Genomic DNA, 14,809 nt, shown 5'->3' with positions numbered 1-14,809 from the left:
ACAATACACAGTATAAAGAATAAATTATGAAACTCAAACTAGGGCAAAATTATTTATATAGCACAGTTCAACAAGGCAATTCAAATGGCTTTACAAAAACAAAAGAAACACATTATAAAATGTAATTTAAAATGGTCATTAAGTGTTAGAAAAATATTCTTAACGCCACGAAGTCAGGATTCAAATCAAATAAAAGTCTTGATCAATATTCTTATAAGCAGAAGCCGAGTTTTATTTCATACAAAGGATGATCAATAAAACTCACACAAATACCGGTTTGTAAGGTCTGCTGTGCTGCTTCCAGAAGCAATTGTCTCAGCCCTACATACCTGTATATACATATTCACAGGATCAGGTCACAGACTTGCTAATTCAATAGATTCCGCTATCAGATGTGCTAATTTACCAGGCTGAGAGCCTGTTCTTTAGAAAGTGCAGTTCACCTCCTGTCCCCTGCTGGGTTTAACACTTCTTTGTTAACCCTGTCTGGTCTTCTGCCCTGTCTCCTGTCTCCAAGAAAATAGAAGAAAAAACAAGCTCAAGTAGAATAAGACACAAAAATAAAAGTTACAGTGCAATATATGAATATGTATATGATTTAATAGAAGGCAGCGGCAAATGGAAAAGTCTTCAGCCTTGGTTTTAAAGAAGTGAGAGTTGTGGCAGTTTTCTGGGAGTTTGTTTCAGATAAATGGAGCATAAAAACTGAACGCTTCTTCTCCATGTTTAGTTTAGGCTCTGGGGACAGAAAGCAGACCTGAACCTGACGACCTGAGAGGTCTGGATGGTTTGTAATAAAGCAGAAGACCAGAAATGTATTTAGGCCCTGAACCAATTATAAACCAACAGTATTTTGAAGTTGTTTCTTCGACAGACTGGAAACCAGTGTAAAGACCTCAGAACTGGAGTGATGTGATCCACTTTCTTGGTGTTAGTGAGGACTCAAGCAGTTCTGAATTAACTGCAGCTGCCTAATTGTTTTATTACTGAGACCTGAAAAGACACAGTAATCGAGTCTACTGAAGATAAAATGCATGAACAAGTTTTTCCAAATCCTACTGAGCCATACATTCTTTAATCCTTGATATATAGTGCTTGTATTGGACCCTAGTCCCCTGGTGATATGGTTATGTAAATTTGTGTGTGGTCTGCATAGTTATGGAAACTTATTTAGTTGTTTTCCATAATCTGCGCCAGTGGAAGAAGGTAGATGTTAAAGAGAAGAGGCCCCTTAAAAATCGGAGGTTTGAAATGGGCCTATCATTGTTCATTAGTGACGTGTGTAGATTGTTCTTTTTTAAGAGTGGCTTGATAACTGCAGTTTTTAAGGCCTGTAGGAATAAACCTGAGATAAGAGACGTGTTTACAAGGCTATGTAATTTGATAAAAAAAATTCTACGCTTTTTTTGATTATAAGAATACAATAAATATGCTCGACTCGACTGTTTCCCCGACTCGGACTGCAAGGAATCTGGGTGTGACACTGGACGACCAACTGTCCTTCAGTGCCCACATCGCTGCAACAACCCGCTCCTGCAGATGCACTCTGTACAACATCAGGAGGATACGTCCCCCTACTGACTCAGAAGGCGACGCAGGTTCTTGTTCAGGCTCTTGTTATCTCACGCCTTGACTACTGCAACTCCCTCCTCGCTGGACTGCCTGCATGTGCCATCAGACCTCTACAGCTCATCCAGAATGCAGCAGCCCGACTGGTCTTCAATCTACCCAAGTTCTCCCACACTACACCGCTTCTCCGCTCCCTTCACTGGCTACCAGTGGTGTCCCGAATCTGCTTCAAGACTCTGGTGCTGGCCTACCGTGCTGTGAATGGATCAGCCCCTTCCTAAATCCGGGCCATGGTCGAACCATACACCCCAGCGCATTCACTTCGCTCTGCATCGGCCAATCGACTTGCTACTCCCTCACTGCGAGTGGGACCCAGATTCCCTTCAAACAAAACCCGCCTGTTTGCTATCCTGGCTCCAAAATAGTGGAACGACCTCCCCATTGATGTCAGGTCAGCAGACCGTCTTCACACCTTTCGTCGCAGACTGAAAACTCACCTGTTTCAACTGCATCTCGGCGAATGAGAGAGAGAGAGAGAGAAAAAAAGTATTTTTGTATCTAATAGTTGAATTCATATTCTATTGTTTCTGTACGTTGCTTTTTTTGGCTTATTTGAAGCTCTTAAAGGATTGTACCTATTTGAAGCTAATGTACTTACAAGATCCTTGCTGTTCGGAGTTGTATCCTTAATTGCTTGCACTTGTAAGTCGCCTTGGACAAAAGCGTCAGCTAAATTAACTGTAATGTAATGTAATGTATGGACCCAGTAGTAGAGGTCAAATACGGCCCCCTATTTCTTTGGAGTAGGTGGTTTCGAACTACACATTGCACCTTTAAAAGACAAAACATGCAACAATACAGTATTTATTTTACTTCTTTGAGCAAAACTTTATTGAGATTTGTTGTTGGAAATGTTTTACGTAGCGTTCGTATTTTCTCTGCAGTTTAGTACATTTATATTTTTGATAGACGAAACCACTAACTACAACAGGAAGCGTGTTCCCCTTAAATCAGTGTCACATCGTATTGAGGCCGGCGGAAGTAAGAACAGAATTACATCATAGCGGACTGTTTTTAGCTGGGCTCAGTTGGTGTGTTTAGCTAAAAAACAACAAATAGTCTGCATGGTATTTATGTGTAACTAATTCGCTCAAAATGTCTTCATCCCAGTGTTTCAGAGAGTTTGTCAACGAGCGACTAACTTCTGCTGCTGAAGAAATATTCGTTGTTTTTGAAAAAACTATCGTAGTGTATGAAGAAGAGATCGATCGTCAGCGCAAACTGCTGGATATGGTTTTGAAGCCAAAGATAAACCTACACAAGAAAAGTTTGTAATATTACACTGTCCTTTGCTAATTGATTTTATGGAGGATCCGTTTATATTTGTATTCTCTTCCTAATGATACTTGAAATATGTACTGTTATATGTACCTGCGTGTTTAGCTTTAAGTAGGCTATTTTCTACTGTTAAGATTTTTACACTTTACTTAAGTGTCGCCATTTTATACAACTTTATCTTTCCATCTCAATATGAGGGAACTGTTGTCCATGTTCGTCCCGTTCTCTTAATACATCCATGGTTTGTCCACTGTATTTATTTAACATAGTTGTCTTGCAGATTAACATTTATCATTATTATTATCTGCATTACGATCACTTTTACTTATTTCACTTGAGTAACATTTTTAATAATAATACTTCTGTACTTGTATTTAAGTAATATTTTGAATGCAGGACCTGTAACAGAGTGTTTTTACATGGTGCTATTGCTATTTTTACATTAGTAAAGGATCTGAGTATTTCTTCCACCACTGGAGGATTTATAGCTTTACGTTGGTGCTTCTTTAACCTAATAACTAATCGTCCTTTTCCTCTCCTTACCTTCAGAGATCGCACAGTTATCTGTTTGTAATGAGGTGCTCGCTGACCAGCAGCTCTGTATTCAGGAGAGGAACTTCAGTCTGGACCAAGAGGACCCAGAGCCTCCACAGATCAAAGAGGAACAGGAGGAACTCTGCACCGGTCAGGAGGAAGAGCAGCTTGTACTGAAGCAGGATACTGATATGTTTATGTTAAGGCCTACTTTTGTGGGAAGTGTTCTCTGTGAAGATGACACTCTGCTTTTGGATCCACTGCCCAACATCTCAGTTGTAGTTATAAAATCTGAATCTGACCGAGAGGGTTCAGGTGTATCAGAACCAAATGGTGTCCACCACCTTTCTCACAACTCTCCCAGAGCTAGAAGCCACACAAGAGGAAACCACGAGAATGCAAGTTCTGACCAGAAACTACAGAACAAACATTTCAAATGTTTATTTTGCACAGAGGAGTTTCATGATTTCTTGAAGTTAAAAATCCACATAAGGGCCCATACTGGTGAAAAGCGTTTTAAATGTGACACCTGTGGGAAAGGGTTCACCAAAAAGTCTCTGGTGAGGAAACACATGATGACCCACACAGGGGTGAAGCCTTTTAGATGCAGAGTATGTGGAAAGGAATTCAACTGTCAGTCAAACCGCATCACTCATATGAAAACTCACACAGGTGAGAAGCCCCACACTTGCGTCACCTGTGGGAAAGGTTTCAACCGCGCCGCAGATATGAGGAGGCACAACCGAACTCACACAGGGGAGAAACCGTACAGCTGCGTCTACTGCGGGAAGGAGTTTTCTTACCACTCATCTCTCACAAATCACATCCGAGTGCATACAGGGGAGAAGCCTTATACATGTATTTGGTGTGGGAAAGGGTTTGCTGTCAGCACAACATTAAAAATACACACCAGAGTCCATACAGGAGAAAAGCCGTATCAATGCAACATTTGCGGGAGAAGTTTTTCTCATAACACAGGACTGAGATTTCACAGGAGGATTCATGCAAGGGAGAAACAGCAAAACTGAAATATCTTTTGAGAACGGTTCAAAATATGTACAAAGTAACAGTAGACTGAAGGGATTCAACTATAGGTATGCCATATAGGAAACGCAATTTAAGAGATTTAAGATTTGTAAGTAAAACTGACATACTTATTCAGACATGAGACTGACCTGCGACATTTCCATCACATGCATGTTACGGCGGCTGACTTACTGAAATACTAGATCTAAATGTACAAAACGTCTGTTTCGTTATCACCCAGCTCTATAAGAAATATATATGCATGCTCCCTATATGGACTGACACTAAATTAAACTCTTGCAGATCAGTATTCAAAATAACTACCATGGCTGAAATAGTTCATCCAAACATACACTGGTTCCAATTTCTCAAATATGAGGATTTACTGTTTTGTTTTTTTGTTTCCCTCAGATCATTATGAACTACGTTGGGTTTATGGTCAGAAGAAAACCAAGCAACTTGCATAATGTTGCTTGTTTGCATATGTCCTCTTTGGATCTGTGACCTTTTTACCCAGCTTGCATTGAGATGTTGAGGTTTATTTTAAGTGCTTTGTCAAAGAAAAATGGTTCATGCCACTGACTGCCTTCTTCTGTTACTGCAGTTTTGAGGAGCATGAGGCTGACATCCTTCTTACCTACAACTACAGTCTATTTATTAGTCTGTTGCCTTTTGTTCACTATATTTTGTAATGTTGCATTACTTGTTATATATTACTTGTGTTGGTATGTCCCCCAAAGGGTCAGATTACTTTTGTGTAATTGTCCAGATATTAAATATTCTTACATTAAAAATGCTACTCAGTCTGTCGATTGCTGGATCTCATGTATTAGTGTTTTGAGGGAACCCCCAGTAATATTCAGAAGTGTCAACATTGCTTTTATTGCAAAACGTCACATTGCTGTTCTTATCTTTGGTTCCTCTCGTGCATTTATACAATCTTATGTCTTCTCTGGAGAAGATTCTGGCCAGTTTCTTGATTTTCCATAGCTGTTGAAATGTATAAAATGGACAAAATGTTCCCTTTTGTGTTTTCCTAATATGTCACACTTTATGTGCCTGTCAGACTAAAGTGAGGGCTTAATATGTATGTACTCCAATGTTTATAATCTGTATGGTTTAAGAGTCAAATTTGCTCAATCTGTTGAATTAGATTATTCATGATCGATGTTAAACTCATTTATGTATGCCTGTTCTCATATAAAGAGTTTTTTTAAAGTCCTTTTGTAGTTTTTTCTTGTTGAATAAGTATTTGTTTACACTGCAAATTTAAATCATATTAAATATTCAGCATGAGCCACTCAAAAGTAAATGCATACAAATATGTCCACTGTTTCAAGTTCAGGTAAACCTCACTTCATAATTTAATATATATCTGTGTGCAATTTTCTGTGAAAGCCAATTTAGTATGGATAATTATTATCCACAGCGTAGGATTCTCATTACATCAGTGACCTCCTAAATTGTATGTTGAGGCATGAACAAATCACAATTTCCCCTTGATCAATATCATCATTTCAAAAAGTTAGTAACAAATGAATGCTTTTGCTCATCTCAGACGCTAATTGTGAGTCCATATAGAGATACTGTACAGGTGTTAATTGAGTCTTTGTGTAGCACTGAAGATGAACTGAAGCGTTTGCTCTTTACTGTACACAATGACTGGACTAAAAGGTCTCATGTTTTTGTCATTTAAAAAAAGGAACTCATTGTGCATAAATAATTTGTTTATAATATATATAATCATTTTTAGAAAAACTATTATTGACTGATTGGTCTGTAGATTTGTAGAAATTACGCTTTTAATCTGGAAATCCGACCGGAAGTTATATTGTTGTTCCCGCCAGCTAAAAAAAACACGGAAGTTGGTTTAGCTAATTTGTTGTCCTTATATATTTAGGTTTTTTACACAGTAGAAATGGCTGCGGTTGAGAATTTGAGAAATGTAATCAATGAGCGACTAACTGCAGCCGCCGAAGAAATATTAGGAGTCTTTGCACAAACTGTATCTGTTTACGAGGAGGAGATTTGTCGTCAACGCAGATTATTGGATACCGTTTTGAGGCCTGAGATAAAGCTACACAGGACCGGTATGTAATTTAAAATGAATTAAAACAGGCAGCTATTTTATATCATATCTAGCTCTTACACATTAACAAGTAGTCTGAAAAGGATTAATTGAGTTTAACGCTCTCCGTTAACTGTGTCCACGTGTGAGAGTATGAACAATTACATTTTATTGGCAGTGGTGGACAATAATTTACAAATTTGAGGTATTTGCACTTTACTTCTATGTTTCCATTTCCAACTACTTTATACTTCTACAATACCACAACTCTGAGGCAAATATTGCACTTTTCAACATTTATCTGACAGCTTTAGTTATTTTGAAGATTCAGAATCAGATTATTAGTACAAAATATAAACATTAAATAATGTACTGTGTATTATTATAGGTTAAGATTAAGCTTTCTTTTCCCTTGGTTGTGTGTGTATATATAGTTTTAAAAAAGATCTTCCTTTACCAGGTGCAATATTACAGTAATGAACACATTTGCTTTTAATTACTGTACAGCTATGCTGGTGACATTTCTTATAGGTACATTGTGTGACCGCATGATTTCTTCAACATCACAATGACACAGTTCACATTCAGATATCCAACAATATATCACAAATACCACCAGCACTACAGTTTGAAATTGTTAGTCAATATTGTGTACTGTTTTTTTTGCTGTTTTCTTAACAAAATGTTTTCTAAAAGGTTTTATGATTTTATTGTATTATTTTATAGACTTGTTTGTTGTAATGCCGAACAGTGGAAGACCGGTCTTGACAGTGATCTTTGCATACAATGCCATATCAGGATATGTATCGGCAAAATATTCCTGTTAATATTGTGATATCGATTTTAACCCCATTGCCCAGCGCTACATGCATGTCACTTTCCCAACCACCACACTAACACTGCTTCATTTTGTTCTCTGTCCCTCCAGAGCTCCCACAGCAACATGTCTGTGAGCAGGAGGAGGTGCTCACTGACCAGCAGCTCTGTATTCAGGAGAGCAACTCCAGTCTGGACCAAGAGGACCCAGAGCCTCCACAGATTAAAGAGGAACAGGAGGAACTCTGCACCAGTCAGGAGGGAGAGCAGCTTGTACTGAAGCAGGAGACTGATGCCTTAAAGTCACTTCCTACTTATGAGAGAAGGGACCACAGAGTAGACTGGACTCTGCTATTGGATCCTAAACAAAATCAAATGTCAGCAGAGAAAGATCCTTCAGACAATATTTCACCTAAAAAGACGAGATCTGAACGTGAGCGAGAGAGCTCTGGAGGACCAGAACAAAACGGTGAACATCAGCTACTTTTTCACATCTCTCATGTAGCAGATAACCAGGATCAAACGAGTGGCAACCATGGCAATGCAACAAAACCTAAGCAAAAATACAAGGGAAGCAAATCAAGAGACAAACCATTCAAGTGCAACAGCTGCAGTAAAAACTTTGATTTGTATACACAACTTAAAGTTCACATGACAACTCACAGAGCTCGGAAGCCTTTCATTTGCACAGTTTGTGGAAAGATATTCGGCTTCAAATGTAATCTCAAACGGCACATGATAACCCACTCGGGTGAGAAGCCGTACGCTTGCAACCAATGTCAGAGGACTTTCCGGCGTTTCGAACATTTGCAAATTCACATTAGAAGTCACACAGGCGAAAGGCCTTACATCTGTGTTTACTGTGAGAAGGCGTTATCTTCGAGCTCAGCCTTGACGAAACATGTCCGTTTGCATACAGGAGAGAAGCCTTAAAACTGCAGCATTTGGGGAGCGCTTTTATAATAAGACCAAGATACAAACGTGCAGCTTCGAGGGAATTCACAAGCCGCTCAACCCTGACTAGGCAAATAACTGTTTACACAGAGTGTGTGTGTGTGTGTGTGTGTGTGTGTGTGTGTGTGTGTGTGTGTGTGATGCCTCTCTGATTTTAAATTTGGAGCATAGATTGAAAATGATAAAGCCACAATTTGTAATATTGTGTTGAAATATTTAGGTATAGATGGATAGAAGTAATAGCTAGGGTTACTGCGGGGGAAGCAATAACTATTCCCCATACACAAACTTGAGAAAGATGTTCTTAAACCTGCTCAGTGTCGACCCATTGTCTTGACATCACACATCTGTAAATCGATGGAACAGATGGTAACTGAGAGGTAGCCTACCTATGACACCAGCATGCTGCAGACTGAACTAACAGATGAGCTCAGCAGCAGACTTCATCTCTATTCTACCTCACTTTTCTTGTAATCAGGTCCTCTTGGATTTAAGTCCAATGTGTGGAGTTTGAATGCTGAGAAGTTATTGTACAACTGCAAGATGCAGATGTGAAGCATCAAATAGGACGTTAGATGGCTCATGTATATTTTGCAGGCTGGCGATTCAGAAGTTTGGAACTTTACTATAACTGCATTTTACGGTTCTGTTATATGCTTTGTAAAAGTGTCACAATAGCCTCTACTGTGTTAAATGTTGGCAGAATGCCTCTACCCTCATATTTTGAATAAATCATATTTTGTGTTTGCCATTTTGTTTTTTATGTTTGAGTTCTAAAATGCTTGGTGGATTAATTGTTTAGATGTTCCAGCATCTCTAATGTGCTGCTTGTCATGCTATTGCGAAGTGAATATCTTGGGTTTTGGAACGCTGGTCAAACGCAACAAGCAATTTGAAAACATTACTTGAGCTCTGGGAAATTGTGTTTGATATATTATGCTATTTTATCAAAGTGTTCAGATTAAATGAGTAAACGAAACAAACTGACAGAGTAGTATATTGCAAAAAGGATAAGTTGTAACTGTTTACATGGCATTAAGAGCTAAAGGTCAAAAAGCTACTTTTAACAAAGACGGCAACAATATTATTTACTTTCATTATTTTATAGTTTTACCTCTCATACTTGCATAACAAGACAGAGTTTTGGATGTATAAAAAAAGGTATATAATACAATGCTGATAAACAAATCACAGTATGTGTAGAAATGAAAGAAAACATGAACATCTTCTGATTAATGAACACAGTTGAACATGTAACACTACACACTCCCGGACAGAAGGTGGCAGTATGACCTCCAAATGTTTATTTTTGTATCGTCTTTAACTTGTCATGCGGAAGAAAACTGAGAACGCACGTCACATCCATTCGTGTAGTTGCCTCAAAGAGTTTGATGAAGTTTTTAGCCACACAAAGTATCTCAATTTGAGTTCAACAATGACTTCAACACAAAGTATGAGACGCTTTGTCTGTGACCGGCTCACTGCGGCTGCTCAGGAGATATTGGGGGCCTTTGAAAGGAAAGTAGAAGGTTACGAGGCAGAAATCGCTCGTCAACGCAGATTGTTGGATGTTGTTTTAACACCTGAGATAAAGTTACAACGGACAGGTTTGGAAAAACATTTCTATGTAATAAAGAAAATTCTGTGTTAAACAGTCGGTACATTAACATTTTATGTGTCGGTACGTCGAGCCCCACCTTCCGGACAAACCGGTTGGACAGGTGTAGCGGATCAAACATAATGCTGTGATATGTATTACAGTGGGGCACGTCGAGTCCAAATAGTTTGAACACTTTAATATGTGTATTTTCAACCAAATACTATCACAATACATACACACGTGATACCACATTACATGCGGAAGTTGCTTCTGTGCTCCAGGTGTTTAGTCCCTCGGGGGCAATAAATGAATACTTGAAAAAGGTTGTAAACCTTCCCTCGGTACTCATACTTTTGTATTTCCATTTTATGCTACTTATACTTTTACTCCACTACAATCAGAGGCAATATTGTACTCCACTACTTAAATCTGAGAACTAGCTGTAGCCCCACAGTTACACACTTACACACACACACACACACACACACACACACACACACACACACACACACACACACACACACACACACACACACACACACACACACACAGCTTTTAAAAGCCTTTTGGCGTGTGACACTGTGTCAATTTGGGGTCCCTTGTCTTTCTTTCATTCATTCGTTCAACCTTTTATTTTAACTTGAAAAACATTGAGCTAGAGACGTCATTTACAAAATAGTCATATATAAAAATAAATATAACATCTTAGCCACCAAGAAACACAAATAAGGAACTAACATGAAAATGGTGATTTACATTTTTTTTTCTAAATGAGTAAAATAATAAAACCTTAAGAATAAATATAGCATTTCATTTATGCTTTAGATTGGTCTTCAAGTTATTCGAGGTTGGAGCACAAAGAAGCTTGTCATGTTTCAGATGTCTTTGAGTTGTTGGCATTTCCACCACAGAGACTGTTTAAATTCCCCCGACGGTTTCATGTAAATATCTCTTGGAGGTCCAAAGGAGTAAAATCATCCAATATTTCACAAAACAGCCACGATTAAAGAAAAGTCCAAAAATAAATTGTACAAATTTGTGCAGGAGATTTGTATTATGTTCTTTCTTTGTTTTCCCCCTCTTTTCTTACAGCCCTTCAGTTTTATTTTGTGACCCACTGGAGGGTCCCAACCCCTAGTTTGGAACTAAACTACCAAACTGTATACATTATTTTAAATGAGCTCCACCTTAACCATCTTAAACAGTAAAGTGGTACTTGTGCATTGATGCATTTCTTTCCTCTTTCTCGGTTGGGAAAGTGGATCGTAAATGTACTTGCTCGAAATTAATTTTTACTTTACTGTACAAGTTGTTTTATTTATTAGGGGTTATCAAATAATAACCAAGACTAAAGTTCATTATCATGTTTAAGCTTCTGTTTTTTAAATTTATTTCACGGTTCATTATAGACCTTCTTAATCACAACAGTTAAATATAGGCTTATATATTTACAAATCATAATTTTCCCAATACTTTGTCCTTCTACCTTCAGAGCTCCATCAGACACATGGTTATAAGGAGGAGGGGGAGGTTCTCCTGATTCACTTTAACCAGGAGACGATCTCCAGTTTGGTCCCACCAGATCCTTCGCCGATTAAAGAGGAACATGAAGAAATGTGCATCGGTCAGGAACTGCAGCAGTTTGGACAACAAAGGGACACTGAAGCCTCTAAGTCGACTCCAACTTGCGAGGGAAATGTCCACAGTGACCAGTCTCGGCCTTTGGACCCTGACCAAACTGAGAGTGCAGCAAATAAAGATCCTCAATCCAGCATCTCAAACAAAGTTATATTATCTGGATCTGACACAGAGAATTCTGCAGTATCAGCACCAAGCACTGACCACCAGCTCCTCTCTCACAACTCATGTGTGAGAGCAGAGAGCCAAGATCACGTAACTTGTAACCATGGAAGTGCAACACCATTGAGACATATCAAGTCATCACCAAATAAGAAAAGCAAAGACGGGGACTCAACATCAGCTACAAGTGCGGAGGAAACAAGTAAGAAATGTGATGATGAGAACACGGCATCAACCAGCAGTACTGAGCTAACACCAAATAATAACAATCAGAACACAATGTTAATCAGAAGTACTGAGACAACGCTACAAAAGAGTGGTGATGGGAACGCAAAATCAAATAGAGGTACTGAGCCAATACCAAATAAGAAACCAGATAATAGAAAAACAACATCTGCTACTAGTACTGAGCCAACAACACATGGGGAAGGTAATGATGAGAACACAACCTCAAATGAGAAGCAAACAGGAAACAGTGAGCCAAATGAAAAAAGCCAAGACGGGAGACCAACCTCAACTGGAAGCTTTGATCCAACACCAAATAAGAAACGTAGCAATGGGAATAACTCATCTAGCAGAGGTACTGAGCTACCACAAAGCAAAGATAGGAGTCCAACCTCACCTGGAAGAGTTGAGCCAACACCAAATAAGAAACACAATGATAAACAACCAACATCAAGTGGAAATGGTGAGCCAACATTAAATATGAAAGATAATGATGAGAACACAACGTCCCTCAGAGGTACTGAGCCAACAACAAATAAGAAACCAGATAATGGACAAACGACATCTGCTACAAGTACTGAGCCATCGCCACATAAGAACGATGAGGACGTAACGTCAAATGTTGATACTGAGCTAACACCACAAAAGAAACGTAGCGATATGAATAAAACATCAACCAGAAGTACTGAGCTAACACCCAATAAGAAACATATTGGTGAGAACACAACATCAACTAAAAGTACAGAACCAACACCAAGTAAGAAAAGCCAAGATGGGAACAACACATCAACCAGAGGCACAGAGCCAACACCGAGTAAGAAATGTGACAATGAGACGACAACATCAGCTGAAAGTTCGGATCCAATAGCAAGTAAGAAATCCAACGGTGGGAAAATAACATCAACTTCAAGTACTAAGTCAACACCAAATAAGAATCCTAACAATGGGAAAGCAATGTCTACAAGAAGCAAGGTGTCAACACCAAATAAGAGACAAAACGATGAGAGCACAACATCAAATGGAAGCACTGACCCAACACCAAATAAGAAGCGCAACGATGAGAAGACGACATCAACCAGAAGAACAGAGCAAACAGAAAGTGAGAAACGTAACAATGAAAGCACGACATCAAATGGAAGCACTAACTCGCCACCAAACAAGAAAGATGGGAACACAGCTGGCGATAGCATCGGCCATAATGATAACCCTTACAAGTGTGACCGGTGCGGTAAAGTGATGACTAATTTCAAAAACTACAAATTTCATATGAAGTCCCACACTGTTGAAAAGACTTTCAAATGCGATACTTGTGGGAAAATGTTCAGGGAGAGTTGGGATTTGAATAAACATATAATAATTCACTCTGTTGAGAAGCCTTTCAAATGCAAGGTTTGTGGAAACGGATTCAACCGGAGTTATAATCTCGACCTACATCTGCGGGTTCACAGCGGAGAAAAGCCGTACAAATGTGACACGTGTGATAAAAGCTTCAGCTCATGTGTGAATCTGAAAAAGCACACGAGAATTCACACGGGTGAGAAGCCTTATACCTGCAGCGACTGCGGGAAAGAGTTTGCAGATTCTTCGTCTTTCAAAAATCATCTGCGAGTGCATTCGGGGGAAAAGCCCTTTAGGTGTTCCTTTTGCAAGAAAAGATTTGCCACTAGGACGACTTTGAAAAGGCACATAAGAACACACACCGGTGAGAAGCCATACCTGTGCAATGTGTGTGACAAGACGTTCGGTCATAGAACAGACCTGAAAGGACACATGAGGCTACATACTGGGGAGAAGCCCTACAAATGCAGTACTTGTGGAGAACAGTTCTCCACCTGGTCTAAACTCAACAAACACAAGCGTGTACACACAAGTGATGCACAAAGCTCTACTGCTTAAAAAGCTGTCTGCATTTGATACATCATACTTCTGACAAAAGGAAACAATTGCACTAAAGTAGAATTGCTTCTGGTTACCTCGAGCCGCGAGCCTCAGTCAGAGATGATGAACCGCCTACAGATGTCTGGCAACATCACTTCTTTCTTTCTCCACAACCCCAGGTTTCTTTTAATGTTTTGAGGTCTTCAATACCAACCAATGCTGAGATAATTGATCAGATTTCACGCAGCTCCTTCTGGAGCCACAAAAGGCTTCACCACGCCTCTCAGATTTAGCAGTTGTTGCAGATGCATCTTTTTATTCTTATACTGTCTAAATAATATTACAGATGTTCAGTTGAGTTCCTCTTTTAAATGTTCCTCTTTTCACTTCAGGGTTTTGTAGATAAGATCTGCTTTTTTTGCTGCACGAACAGAGTTAAGTGCATAACCCAGTTTATGCTGGGTGTTCAGATGGGGCCGCGTTTGTGAGGGTTTGTTGATTCAGTTACTAATGAGACGATGAAACACAATCCAGGATGATTTTATCCACAATCATGACTGTTTTTGTCACAAAGTTGTCTACCTGGAATGTGATCTTGCATGTATTCGACTGGCCAATGCAGTTCTTTGCCGGATGCACTTGCCTTGTGTTACAGCAACACTTGATTCACCTTTAACTGTTTTGCGAGACAAGCCTTGGTTATTTTTTTTGAGTGGTCTCATTGAGATGAATGAGTGGCCTGCACTTTACAATGTGTTTATCTATTGATCATTGTTTTAATCAGAATTCATATTATTCATTGCATAGGCAAATAAGAAAAAGAAACATTGCCTCTTTGTCTAAATGCCTCGACGTCTATGTAATGAGTTGTTTTCAAAAGTGCAGCCTGTAATTTGTTCTGTAAAACAGAGTTTTTAATAAATTGTAATGTACTTTTTTCCTTAAATGGCTTGGTTGTAATTGACATGTTGGGCAGCTGATGGATGGACGGTTACTGTGAG

At 39.1% G+C, this 14,809-nt stretch overlaps 3 protein-coding genes across 5 annotated transcripts; all 3 read left to right on the top strand.

Moving 5' to 3' along the window:
- Positions 1-2,570: 2,570 nt before the first annotated feature.
- On the top strand, positions 2,571-5,688 carry LOC115014154 (zinc finger protein 239-like). 3 transcript variants are annotated; one of them, XM_029440837.1, is made up of 3 exons: positions 2,571-2,610; positions 2,740-2,896; positions 3,457-5,688. In XM_029440837.1, the coding sequence occupies exons 2-3, from the start codon at positions 2,860-2,862 to the stop codon at positions 4,467-4,469; spliced, it is 1,050 nt and encodes a 349-aa protein (XP_029296697.1). In that variant the 5' UTR covers positions 2,571-2,610; positions 2,740-2,859; the 3' UTR covers positions 4,470-5,688. The 3 variants fall into 3 exon arrangements, with proteins under 3 accessions (XP_029296697.1, XP_029296695.1, XP_029296696.1); XM_029440836.1 differs by lacking the exon at positions 2,571-2,610 and adding an exon at positions 2,624-2,660; XM_029440835.1 differs by lacking the exon at positions 2,571-2,610 and having other exon boundaries at positions 2,617-2,896.
- Positions 5,689-6,313: 625 nt separating this feature from the next.
- On the top strand, positions 6,314-9,108 carry LOC115014160 (zinc finger protein with KRAB and SCAN domains 8-like). Its single transcript, XM_029440842.1, has 2 exons — positions 6,314-6,557; positions 7,464-9,108. Exons 1-2 carry the CDS (start codon positions 6,386-6,388, stop codon positions 8,282-8,284), a joined length of 993 nt encoding a protein of 330 aa, XP_029296702.1. The 5' UTR covers positions 6,314-6,385; the 3' UTR covers positions 8,285-9,108.
- A 530-nt stretch (positions 9,109-9,638) lies between these two features.
- LOC115014150 (zinc finger protein 37 homolog) lies at positions 9,639-14,754 on the top strand. The gene is made up of 2 exons (XM_029440829.1): positions 9,639-9,912; positions 11,398-14,754. Exons 1-2 carry the CDS (start codon positions 9,741-9,743, stop codon positions 13,824-13,826), a joined length of 2,601 nt encoding a protein of 866 aa, XP_029296689.1. The 5' UTR covers positions 9,639-9,740; the 3' UTR covers positions 13,827-14,754.
- Positions 14,755-14,809: the final 55 nt, after the last annotated feature.

The sequence above is a fragment of the Cottoperca gobio genome, chromosome 9 (genome assembly GCF_900634415.1).
Source record: "Cottoperca gobio chromosome 9, fCotGob3.1, whole genome shotgun sequence".
NCBI classification, from domain to species: domain Eukaryota; kingdom Metazoa; phylum Chordata; class Actinopteri; order Perciformes; family Bovichtidae; genus Cottoperca; species Cottoperca gobio.
Note: the sequence above shows the minus strand (reverse complement) of the source record. Positions and strands in the feature narration are given on the sequence as shown.

Bases quoted from the DNA above. Each gene is read 5' to 3' on its own strand.
- LOC115014150 (XM_029440829.1), top strand. From the start codon at position 9,741: ATGACTTCAACACAAAGTATGAGACGCTTTGTCTGTGACCGGCTCACT. The intron at 9,913-11,397 runs GTTTGGAAAAAC...TTCTACCTTCAG, and splicing joins GATAAAGTTACAACGGACAG to AGCTCCATCAGACACATGGT.
- LOC115014160 (XM_029440842.1), top strand. From the start codon at position 6,386: ATGGCTGCGGTTGAGAATTTGAGAAATGTAATCAATGAGCGACTAACT. The intron at 6,558-7,463 runs GTATGTAATTTA...CTGTCCCTCCAG, and splicing joins GATAAAGCTACACAGGACCG to AGCTCCCACAGCAACATGTC.
- LOC115014154 (XM_029440835.1), top strand. From the start codon at position 2,725: ATGTCTTCATCCCAGTGTTTCAGAGAGTTTGTCAACGAGCGACTAACT. The intron at 2,897-3,456 runs GTTTGTAATATT...CCTTACCTTCAG, and splicing joins GATAAACCTACACAAGAAAA to AGATCGCACAGTTATCTGTT.